At 33.0% G+C, this 13,033-nt stretch overlaps 1 protein-coding gene across 1 annotated transcript; it reads left to right on the forward strand.

Annotated features, from left to right (window-relative positions):
• Positions 1-832: 832 nt before the first annotated feature.
• Positions 833-5,959, forward strand: LOC123205091 (heat stress transcription factor A-1b-like). Its single transcript, XM_044621906.1, has 4 exons — positions 833-1,045; positions 3,571-3,606; positions 3,776-5,091; positions 5,646-5,959. Exons 1-3 carry the CDS (start codon positions 833-835, stop codon positions 5,048-5,050), a joined length of 1,524 nt encoding a protein of 507 aa, XP_044477841.1. The 3' UTR covers positions 5,051-5,091; positions 5,646-5,959.
• Positions 5,960-13,033: the final 7,074 nt, after the last annotated feature.

Here is a 13,033-nt window from a genome sequence, read left to right on the forward strand (position 1 = left end):
GTTGCAAGTAAAATATAATTCACATGTAGAACAATGACACAAATTTTACTCCAACTAACTTTCTAGTATATACATTGATCCATGATGTTCTCTACAAAACCGAATGAAACAAAGACATTATAGAATTTCAAATACCATTGATGGAAGACTTGTTTCAATTCATATATGGATTTTCTTCAGTTTGAACACTAAATGTTTACCATCACTAGAGAATAATCCTTTAGGTTGTTTCATATAAACCTCTTTCTCTATATCCCCATTAAGGAATGTCATTTTTATATTTATCTAATACAGTTTTAAGTCGAAATGGGCAACTGAAATTTTAATTAAAATTTTGGATGACAATTTGGTCATAAGTGAGAGTTAGAATTTTTTACCTCTTATAAGTGTAAGTTTGAGAATGATCTAAAATTTAAATGAGAAATAGTTTTTTTCCCTAAATATAACTATGAATGCCGATTAAATAAAAAGGTGGCAAAATATATACAAGCCTCGCAAAGGCTACCAAAATAATTAATATCCGTTTTTACTGGAGAGGTATAATTTATATATCACTTTATCACGTCACCTTTGACACTGATGATGTCAAACCAAAATAAACAAACAAAATTAGGGAGTGGCAGTGATGCTGTAGTTCTGTGCTTGGGGACACCAATCCATTCATTTATTATTATTTATTTCAACTCACACTACGTGTCACTGTACCCCTCTCTATCCCCTACCCTTCCTTGTGTCTCTTCCAAATCTAAAACCCTTTTCACTCTCCTGTTTCTTGTTTAAATACTCGCAACTTTCAAACGACCCAATTCAAATCATCAGTGATTTCTCAAGCATGGACTCGGTAACAAATGGGAATTCGCTGCCTCCGTTTCTTAGCAAAATTTACGACCTCGTGGAAGACTCCTCCACGAACGATATTGTTTCCTGGAGTAGTGGTAATAACAGTTTCATTGTGTGGAAAGTCGCCGAGTTCTCGAGGGACCTCTTACCTAAGTATTTCAAGCACAGTAACTTCTCCAGCTTCATCCGTCAGCTTAATACTTATGTGGGTATCGCTTCTCTTTCTTGTTCTTTGTGTATTTGGTCGTATTCCGTGAATATTTGAATTGTTTTTGTTAATGAAATTTGTGTTTGGGATACAATTTAAGTCGATGCTAAATATATCTCATGATCTATCTATGAAATTTGAATCAATTTTGCGACAAAAAAATGTTTTAAAGAATTGGGAATTTGTGTGTGGTTGATTGGGTTCTGAGTTTTGTACTGTGTTTGATCTGTATTTTTTGCCAAGTTATTAGCTCGAGTGAAGGGATCGTGTTGTGGTTAATATTTGTTATTATGTATCTCATGGAGAGCTTGAAGTTTCGTTTCTTTGTTTCTGACTTGCTGCCGTCATTTGATGATATGAAGCTGAGAATTTTGATTGTTATAGGTATTTTAAAGACAAAATTTTAAGTTTACCAAAGTTATTTGATACTGCTCATCAAGTATTCAGCTCACTATTACTCATGTGCCATCTATTCTCATGGCATACTTTGTGTTTCAATCGATATTAGTGATTTAAAGGAAAAAAAAAAAAGAATCATTGGCTAGTGTTGGTGTTGCAGAAGTGGGGTCCCGGAAGGAGCATTTTGATGTCTCAACCAAATTCTTTGTTTCACTTCTTTTTGATTTTGTGTCTAAGTATTTCCTAATGCCGTATTAATGTTCTTCATTCCCTTGTAATCATTTTTCTTTTTGCATACTTGGAAACATTTGTTAAGTCAATACTATGGGAATAATATTATGAATTCATATACATGATTTGATTCTCTTCCTCTATCTTTTTATTTCCTTCTGTCATTCTTGCTCCATCTCACTCCTATCTTCCCTTTTTATAGGATTCATATGCTGTCCACTTAAGGTAGGAAATAAATGCTTTTCTAGGGAATGAAGTGTGTAGTATTCTTTTATGCATATATTCAGTGAATTGATAGCAATAATGTGTTATCTTGATCTTTGATGTTTGCAAAATTTGTAATTGCTTCGTGAACTGTTGTATTGCTAGCGTTTGAATCCTATTTGAGTTATGTGTGAATATTTTTGAATTTTTTGTGCTTGCCTCAGGAAGTTTTCCTGAATGATTCTAATTTGGGAATAATGTGAAAAATAGGGATTCTAGACTGATATGTATTCTTATGGCTTGATTGATTAGAGCAATATAAGGATTTTCTTTGATGTTGAATACTTGAAGAATTTTGAGATGTTTAGCTGTGAAAGATGAATGGATGGAAATAGAAATGTCTCTTATTGTTTACTTTAGTTTTGTATTTTGAGAAGAAAAAAGATCAAGAAAAGCTAAATGAAGACACCACACACTAAAAGCCTCAGCGTGCTCTAAATCAATCAGAGGAAACATTCATATGATTGTCTGTTGTGCATCCTGATAATAATCTATGTAACAACTTGAATAAGGAATCTACATGAGAAAACCATACATTAATCTATGTAAAGCCACATTAAATTTCTATATAATTAACTGACTCAATAAGACTCAGCAAGACCATAACAATAATAAAAAATAATCATGATTCAAAAGCATGCTTGAATTTTAACTTTCTTAAAACAAGACTGACAATTTAGAGAGATTCTGTAAGCTACTAACGGCACTTTGCCTTGGACCACAAAGGCTTCTTTGATGTTGGAGATACATGGCTTTGGCTTCTGGCTTTCATAGAGGATGTTATTCTGTTTAGGATGACATTCTGCATCAATGTCTTTTTCATCTAATTAATTTTTAATATTTTTACTTAAGTTTGTTACACATGCTAATTACTTTCAGGTCCCTTTTTGTTAATTATTCTCATTTGACATGTTGCTTATTGCTTTGTTTTACTTTTATTTGTGTTTTTTTGACATGCATATTCAATGCTTGTGAACTGTTCTTGCACGAGCTGCTGGAATATATGGATGTTTTATGTTGTCCTTAAGTGCCATTTTGATGGTCGCTGAACAAGTTTGACTGCCCTTTCTTACATGGAGAATATGAATAATAATAAAAGAGCATTTGTTGTTTTTTCATTTACCACAAAACAAACTAAATATTGCAGAAACACTTTCAGTGTTTACTAGTATTGAGAATTGATTTGAAGATGAAGGTTGTGCTCGCATTGACTTATTTATACCATACGACGGACTGAGGAGAATGCATTGCAAAATAATGCACTTTATATTAGATTTCACACTTACTGAGAAGCAGTCACGAAATCTGCAGACATATTTGCACTTTCTCTCACATGAACTTGCGAAGATTGGGTTGCTTGAAAGGGGTCTGCCTTTCCATACTTTCTCTTGCTGTGTCCTGAGAATACTTGTCAGTTGACAAATATTAGCTGTTCATTCATCTAACATTATTCAAGCAGCTTCATGACTTGTATATTTGAGTTTTAGTCTTGCCTATACTGAGGTAATGATTGTCAATGGGTAAATGACAAGATTGGAGTTTATGATCCTTTTTATTTTTACCGGTTTTTGTTTAATTTGCTTGAAATGAGGTTGAGTCATGATAATTTTTGTTGTCTGCAGGTTTAGATATATAATTGTGGTTTAGTCACTATTTGTTTCCAGGTATAAGTTGAGGTTTGACCATCAAAAGCAAACTGAATAAAATAAATAGGAGTGAATCATTAAAATGTGATGTCCTCATTGTGACTTTCTTTTGGAAATTATTATTCATAACTGTATTATTGATTGGATAAGCACCTTTTAAATCTCTGTAATTGATTTGGTTAATTAGGGTTTTAGGAAGGTTGACCCAGATCGGTATGAATTTGCAAATGAGGGCTTTTTAAGAGGTCAGAAGCATCTCTTGAAGAATATTAGTCGTCGAAAATCAGCTCAAGGTCATGGTCAACAACCACCTCAACTTCAGAGCTCCACAGTTGGGGCATGTGTTGAAGTAGGGAAATATGGGCTTGAGGAAGAGGTTGAAATCCTTAAACGAGACAAGAATGTTCTCATGCAGGAACTTGTTAGATTGAGGCAGCAGCAGCAAGCTACAGATCGTCAATTGCAAACTGTGGGGCAGCGTGTACAGGTAATGGAGCAGCGTCAGCAGCAAATGATGTCTTTTCTTGCAAAGGCCATGCACAATCCTGGCTTCTTAAGCCAGCTTGTACAGCAGCAGAATGACAACAACAGGCACATTTCTGGTGGCAACAAAAAGAGGAGACTGCCCAGACAGGATGCAGAAAATGTGGCTGGTGCAAATTATGCTCCTAATGGACAAATTATCAAGTTCCAGCCTTCGATGAATGAGGCAGCTAAATCGTTGCTGCACCAAATCTCAAGGATGAATGCATCTTCTAGGCTTGAACCAACTTTGAGCAACCTTGGGTCTTTCCTGATCGATGATGTTGCTTCTGCGAGTGCTATGGACGGTTGGAGCTCTTCTAGTCAAATTTCAGGAGTGAAACTTGCGGAGATTTCACCCACTTTTGGGCAGTCTTGTATGTCAGCTGAATCAGGATTCTCTGTCAGTTGCCCGCCATCTGCCATGTCTGATATACAAGGTTCCACTTGTATGGCAACAGACAGTGTCAAGGTGGACAAAATTCGAGAGATGGATGTGCATAGTGCTAGGAAAGACACAGCTTTGCCTAACTTAACTCAATTACCAAGAATTGCACCAGAAAGTGCTTCTGGGATCCCTGATGCAAATTTTGCAATGCGCGGGAATGGGAATGCCGAAAATATGGATCCAATTGTAGCAGTTTTTGACGGTTCAATGCCTGTAGAAGCTGGTGACTTTTCTCCTGATCAAGATGGAGACATTTTGCCAGATGAGATCTCTAAGCTTCCAGCGATTGATGATGTCTTTTGGGAACAATTTCTTACAGCAAGCCCACTAACAGGGGACACTGATGAGATTAATTCAAGCTCATTGGAAACTGGTGTGACCAATGATCAGGAACTGCGGGAGGGGCATGAGAATGGATGGGATAAGTTTCAACATATGAATAATCTTACTGAGCAAATGGGTCTTCTTGCATCTGAGGGCAGAAGGCTTTGATGTCTTACGAAATGTATTTATGTGCTTCAGGCTGTTCTGAGGTAAATATTCATCTAACCTTTACAATATTAAAGTTTGATGATGGCCTCAGTTCCCATCTTCTGATTATACCAATATCAGGAAATAATTAGACTTCTGCCTGGCTGTTGCATTTTAGCCTTTAGTTAAGAGTTTCTAACTTCTCTTCAGTGGGAATCTGCTTGGTGCTCGTCATTGTAAGATAGTTGTCCACAATTTTAGGACTGCATAATACAATGCCCACCTTCCATATGCTGTATAACTATTTACATCATAACACCAAAAGAAAAGTATCTACAGCAAAGTATTTTTCTCAGTTGTTCCAAATAAACTATGCGATAGTCAATGAGAAACACATTTGATTTTCTTTTTCTTTCTAATATAGCTATAATGCACTAACCATATTTTAATCCCTAGCTTATTTAGGATTGTCTTCTTGTTCTGTTACTAGTGATGACATATATTATTCTGAGTCCAAAACATCAAATAACAGAATTTTTTTTTTAAATCAAATATACAAGTGGATGAGGTATGATTTTTGAGTTTCCCATTTTGTATGTTTCTCTGGTTCTTGCAGAGGTTGATGTTATCCAACGTGGGCATTCAAAGCTTTGTCGAAGAGATGTCCCTGAAGTTTGTGAAACACTTTTTTGCCCTTATTATATGTTCTTATTAAGTTTCTTTGTGAATCCTGGTCTTGGGAATCATGTGCATGTGATATATAATGGGGTTTACATATTTTGTCATCTGCAGTATATATATTTTCTCATGAGGATGGTTGTAGATGGATCCGAGGACTGAGATTTTATTCTTAACAAGCATATATTGCGAAATTGTTTAGATGTGGGCTTTAACCATAGCTTTGGCTTATATAAACAGCATGTTATAATAGTTGCATGCTGCATCATCCCTGTTTCTACACACATTATTGAACTGTTGTGTCATAACTATACCTTATTATGAGCGTGGGTGGAAAGAATCTTACAAGTATCCCCTTGTAACAACTTTTATGAAAACATATTAAAACTCATAAAAAAAAAAAAAATCATGTTTTCATGTTTTTATGAGTGTTCTGTGTCGGAAATTGTAACTAGATTAGATTCTCATGTGTCCTACAAGATTGGGTCTCACATGTGCTTTGTGGATTTTTGGCTATCTATATTTCTTATTAGAAACATTTATGTACCTTAACCGTGAGAAAAGATGTATTAAAAAAATTGGTATCATGTGAACAAAACTAGTTAGGATATGTTTTCATGTAAAAATGTGCATGCACTCAAGTTAAAAACTTAGGTTTGTAACCAGCTTTCACCCTTCTCTCATGCCCTAATGCATTAGTGTACTCTTTAGGTATGATTCAATTCTATTATGTATATGTTCCAATAATCCTTTGGGACATTGCAACGAATAGTTGAGTATAAACTTTTCATTTTATTCATTTTCTATCTTGATGTACGGTTGTAAATCATAACTTAACGGGTGTGCATCTTTTCTTCTTATGCATGGGTCCTCATTCATAGGCATCTTTAATTATGACTTAATGTATGGTCTTACATGTCCAATGCACGATCATACATGCTTGTTTCACATGACTTTCTTATACATGGTTATCTCAAATAGTGACCCTGTGTAAGTTTGTGCATATCTTATGCACATGCACGCATACCTGAATCATGAATGGTTGGCCTCTTCTCCTTCACGATCGTACATGAACCTTAGGATATAATTATCTTTTCCTTCTCATAAATGGTCATAAACCCTTTTTACACAGTTGCCCACTACTATCTATCCAACTTGTCATAGACGATCGTCATGTTTTTTGTACGGTCATTCCCTGATTGTTTGGAATTTCTAAGCTATTGGGTGTGTATAGTCTTGTGCACGATCATATGACATGAATAGTTCGTATAATATTATGTATCTCATAGTCATGTCTGTCCTTAGAATGGGTATTTATACGTGTCTAGAAAAAAAAAATATTACTACTAGTTCATCTGATTTCTCTGCTTAAAACATTCCTAACGCACATTATTAAGCTTAACATGTTTCTACCAACATAAAATGACACAATGACACAAAAACAGATTACAAAACATAACATTCAGGGATTACTGTTCGATATTCTAACATCCATGTTTTCACATTACCGTATGCATAAGTAGTAGCCTTAAAATTCAAATCAACACTTCCAAATTAAAATCATCGCAAAGTATCACGTAAGGCACTCCATCGGAACCGGATCAAACATACAACCTCATCAAGTAATCATATCCTTAATGACAATATACCCTATCACACCTGTCACATGCAATTAAATCAAAATGTACTCTGTTATCAATATATCTAACTGGCCAAAAAGACTATTTTTCACGTGTTTACAAAATTTTATCTATGAGATTTAAAAAACTTAAAATCTTATTCATAGGTTAACTAAAGTTAAAATTTTCTGTTAGAGAAAGAGGTAAAATTATCATTTTATTAATAATATTAAAAAAAAATTCATTACATATTCCCTCCTACGCTTTAAAAATTAAGAATTTCAACCATATTTAAAGTTTTCTAACTTTGAAAAGTTATATTCCCCCTCTCCAAACCTAGGGTTTTTTTCCTTTTCTCCAACGCCGATGGTCTTTCCTTTTCATCCTAAAATGTTAGTTAGCACCTCTCTTCTCCAAATCTCTTTGTCGAAATAGGGTTGTTAAGCGCAAAAATAGACATCTCATTGAAACTATTTGTACCCTACTATTACATAATCAACTTTCTTTCTAGTTTTGGACAGACATTATGTTGACTACTTTGCATAATAATAACACTTGGGAATTAGTTTTGTTGAATCTTAGGCACTCGACTATTAGGTGTTGTTGGATTTATACTATCAAGGTTGGTCTGAATGATCAGGTTGATTAATTAAAGGTGCGTTTAATGGTAAAAGGGTACACTTAAACTTATGGGTTGGATCATTATGACACTTTTTCCCCTGTGGCTAAGATGTCTTCCATTCGCTTGCTCTTATCTATGACAACCATCAGACGATGGCCTATGTACCAATTGAACATTAAAAATATCATTCTTCATGGTGAACTTTAAGAAGAAATAGATATGGAGCAATTGTCTAGCTTTGTTGCTCAGGGGGAGTTTAGCTTAGTATGTAAACTTCGTTGCTTTCTGTATGGCTTGAAATAGTCTCCTCATGCTTGGTTTGGATGCTTAAGTATTGTCATCCAAGAGTCTAGTATGGTTGATATGAGTTTGATCATTCTGTTTTTTATAAACATTTATTACCAAGACAATTTATCTATCTAGTTATCTATACCGATGATGTTGTCATTACAGAAAATAATCAAGATGGTATTGTACAATTAAAGAAACACTTGTTTAGCCACTTTTAGACTAAAAATTTGAAATTACTAAGGTACTTCTTTGATATAAAGGTTGCTCAATCCAACTTTGGTATTGTTATCTCTCAGACAAAGTCTGCATTAGATATTATAGAAGAAACATGGATGTCAAATTGTAAACCGATAAACTCTCTTGTGGATCATAATTCCTAACTCTTACTTGGACAGAGGAGCCTCTTGTTGACCTTGGAAGATATCAAAGACTGGTCAGTAACCTTAATTACCTCACCATCACATGGCTTGATATCTCCTTCTCTGTTAGCGTCATTTGTTAATTCCTGTAGTCTTCATGTGATAGTCATTGAGATGTAGTTGTTCAAATTTTAAGGTATATCAAGGGTGCACTAGATAAAGGTTTGTTATATGAAAATAGAGATAATGCAAAAATGTTGAATATTTTGATGCTAACTGGGTAGATGTTTCATCTTATAGACACTCCACTTTAGGTTTTTGTGTTATTGTTAGAGGAAACCTAATATCTTTAAACAGTAAGAAGCAAGATGTTGTTGCCAAATTAAATGCAGAGACAAAATATTGTGCAATGACCTTAGCAATTTGTGAGCTTATTTGGTTGAAGGAACTTATCCAAGGGTTAAAATTTACAGAAGTATCATAGATGAAATTACTCTGTGACAATCAAACAACCCTTCATATTGCCTCCAACCTAATGTTTCACGAAATGACTAAGCATATAGAAATTGATTGTCATTTTATTCAAGAAAAAGTTCAGTCTAATTGTATTACTACTAAACATGTCAGCTCAGATAACCAACTAGCGAATATTTTCACTAAATCTCTCAAAGGTCCTTACATTGATTTTATTTGTAACAGACTTGATACATGTGATCTATATGCTCCAACTTGATGGAGAGTGTTGAGTTGTATAAACCATATTAGGATGAGAATCAACCTACATTAGGATTAGAATTTGTAATATAAAAAATAAGATATTGCATTTCTAATTATAGTTTATTGTAACAATATATATAAATGTATTTTGCTTCAATTAATTCATATTTTCATAGTACCCTTAAGTTAGGATCCGAGAAGATCAAGTTCTAAGTTTCTTCCCTTCTGGAATAGTAGATGTCTTGCAAATGTCGATGAGGATGTTCAATCCAAAAACCTTAGCTAAAGCTCATTCGTTAGTTAATAAAATAGTTTTTATTTTATGATGTTTTTGTGTTTTATACTTTTGTTTTAGTTTTTATTTTAAATCTTATCAATTTCAGAATTCTCATATTTAACATTTATAGTATGTGATGTAACAAATGCATCATAACTATGACTAGAACTATATTATTATCTTGTCCAAATCTTCAAGTTATTTTATCAATGATAAAATCTCTATATTATTTGTAATAGCTCATATGTCTCGCATTTCATTGATTTGGAAAAAATAATAAAATAGTGGATTTTCTCACATTCATTACTATGTGTCACTCTTTAACAAGTTATAATGCATCCACATAATCCCAAAAATTTCTTAATATTTTATCCCGAACAAGATCATATATTGCAAGAGTTCAATGATTAGACGTGGATATAATTAGACTATATATCATCTCTTTTCTATAAAAGAGTTTGCGACTTACTTATAAGTCTAAATATTTATTTTATATATAGTCGCAACACGCACCATTAGACTATCAGATGGTCACACCTTATGCTTAATATAATGGTCCGTAGTTAACATGCTTGCATGATTTAGAAACTTGTGTTTTGAAACACTATTACGTGTTTGCATGAGCCGAAATGAGGTATTACATGAATTTATGCACTGTAGGACCCACTAAATTAGTTCCACGCATCAATCCAAGCATCAAATAGTTGTCACATGCCAGAAGGAATATTTTACGCACTCTCAAATAAGGTCCCACATACCAAAATAAGGTTACATGTGTCTCCACGCACTAGAACTCATTCGCACACACTTGCATTCGCCCTCATGCACCGATGAAATTGTTGTTGACTATCATTGATTGTGGTCATTGACTAGTCAACCAATGACCGATTAACCATTGAATGTTCATCGGTCAACTAACCTGACAAGCATTGATCGGTTTGGTTAGACTTGGTTAACTTACAGGTTGACCTATTAACAAATAGGTTTGGGAAACCCATTAACCAAATAGGTCAAACAATCAGGTTTTTCCAACCCAATTGCAACTCGAAGATTAACAATGAACCCTAACTCTCAGCCTCCCTCAATTCAATGATTCCAGGCAATTATTAATCGCAAAAACTTGGGGCTCTTAAAGAGCCCACACCGATGGTTCTCGTCATATCAATTTCAAGTGTCAACATTGTCGGAATCTAGCAAAACGACAAGGAACAATTCATGGTTTTGTCTTTCGATTTTGGACTATGATTCAATCGATTTAGGGCTTGTTTTAACGCGATTTTTAATTCCAATCATGTAACACAATTCTAGGCAACAATTTGACATGTTTCCAAGTCTTAATTTCATGCAATTTGGGTTTATTTAATTTGACCTAATAATTTGTATTTAATTAAATTTAACAAAAATCATAGAATCTAGAATGAATTTGCATATAGAAATCATTAGAATGACAAGCAACCAGGTTTTGATACCAAAGTTGGAAATTAAACATGTCAGTTATGTAATTCTTTACTTTAAACAAAAATGCGTATCCAAATTCTGATTCTATTCATTTGATGACCCGCAACATCCCAATTTAATGATTTGCACAATACAATTTGCTTATCATACTTCATTTTTGGGAGTGGAGACATTTTAGTGTATATTGGAGAGACTGTTTTTGCTCTTCTATTTTGCAAAGAATGTTTTAGGGAGGAGATTATCATTTTGCGTTCTCTGTTTTCAACATCTAAAAATAGCAATTTTGGGTCATTTAAATATGATCACAACTGTCAACTCAACTCCCACCAATTGTCAACTAACAGTTAACTGTAAATGGATTAGATTGATCCGTCGTAGGTAAATCATGATCCAATAGAAAGGAAGAGAACAAGTTAGAATAGGAATTGGAAATGGAAAATGGTTTAGTAAATTAAAATAAGAAAAGTTAGTTGAGGAAGGCAAGTCATGTTGCCAAGTTTCCTTGGTGGTCCCACGACTGAGTGTCAAGCCTCGGAAGCTCCACGCTCCGTTTTGGCTGCTTTGGCAGTCGGACAAATACTACAAAAGAATCATCCATAACATGAGTTAAAAGGGATAGAGCCTCTGAGTTAAACTTTTAATATTATAAACAAATTAATTTTTCTTTTAAAAACCATAAAGAGAGTAAACAAATCTAAAAACGATAGCTTTTAAATTTGATATGTGAGTTCTGGGTTGAAGGAGAGATTGAGTGATCATTCTTTATTGGAGTAGGAGCTTGAGACAGTGGGAATGAGAGTGAAAAGGGAAAAGTCAGTATAGTCTAAGAAGCAATCTATGAAGGATGAGAAGATAGTAAGATGGCAACAATAAAAGAATGAGAAGCTGTTGGTATACCGTTGAAGGAGATGAGGCATCCATTGGTAGAGTCTTGAAGGGAACAAGATAACGGAAGACGAATAGCCGACGGTGAGCAAGAACAAGATTTCAATTCTGTTGATTGGGGTGATGACGACAAGAGAAAGAGCAACTGTTGATACAATCTTCAAGGAGATAACATAACCAATGACACAGTCTTCGAAAGGGATAACACAACAGAAGAGTAGCAGTCATGAGCGGCCGAGGGCAAGAATTCAATTCGTTAATAACATTATAACGCTTACGAGACGTTTGATTGAAGTATATAAAGATAATATATATTTTATTATTGAATTTATTTTGTCTGTTTTATTAAATAATAAAATATATATATATATATATATATATATATATATATATATATATATATATATATATATTTTGTTAATAGTGATGAGTAATAAAATGTATTTAAATATTAATAAATTAATATTGATTTTATTATTATTCTATCTTTAGTTCTTAATTTTTAAAATAAAAATATTTTTATTTTTAATTAATATAAAAAATATTAAAAAATAATTATATATAAAATTATTTTAATAAAATAATATCTTAATATTCATTTATTATCTCAAACATTTATGCCCTATAATAGTCAATAATCGACCTTTATGGTAAAATATTTTTTTAATAAACCATACCCAAACACCATTTGTTTTATAATAATTAAAAAGTGGATTAGAAAAAATAAAATTCTTTTAGTATAAATTAATATTTAACTTTAATAAAGATAAGTTACTTTTTACATAGGTAAATAAACTTTGTAAAAAAATTATGAAATTATCAAAGTTTGTTGGGAAATAGTCATTCCTCCATCATCACAATAATTTATAAATTGGGGTTAATTCATCTTTGTATAATATATATTCCACATTCGGTTACTAATTTCATATATTTTTACTGTAAAAGAAAAAAAAATTATAAGTTTAGAAAATGATTTTGGTTAAAATTCGCAATATTTCTTTTATTAATAATTTGAAAGAAAATAAAAAAATAATAATTTTCATATTTTATAACAAATAGAAACCATATCCTAATTTTTTTTTTCCAACTTTTTATTCA

The sequence above is a fragment of the Mangifera indica genome, unplaced genomic scaffold (assembly GCF_011075055.1).
Source record: "Mangifera indica cultivar Alphonso unplaced genomic scaffold, CATAS_Mindica_2.1 Un_0001, whole genome shotgun sequence".
NCBI lineage: Eukaryota > Viridiplantae > Streptophyta > Magnoliopsida > Sapindales > Anacardiaceae > Mangifera > Mangifera indica.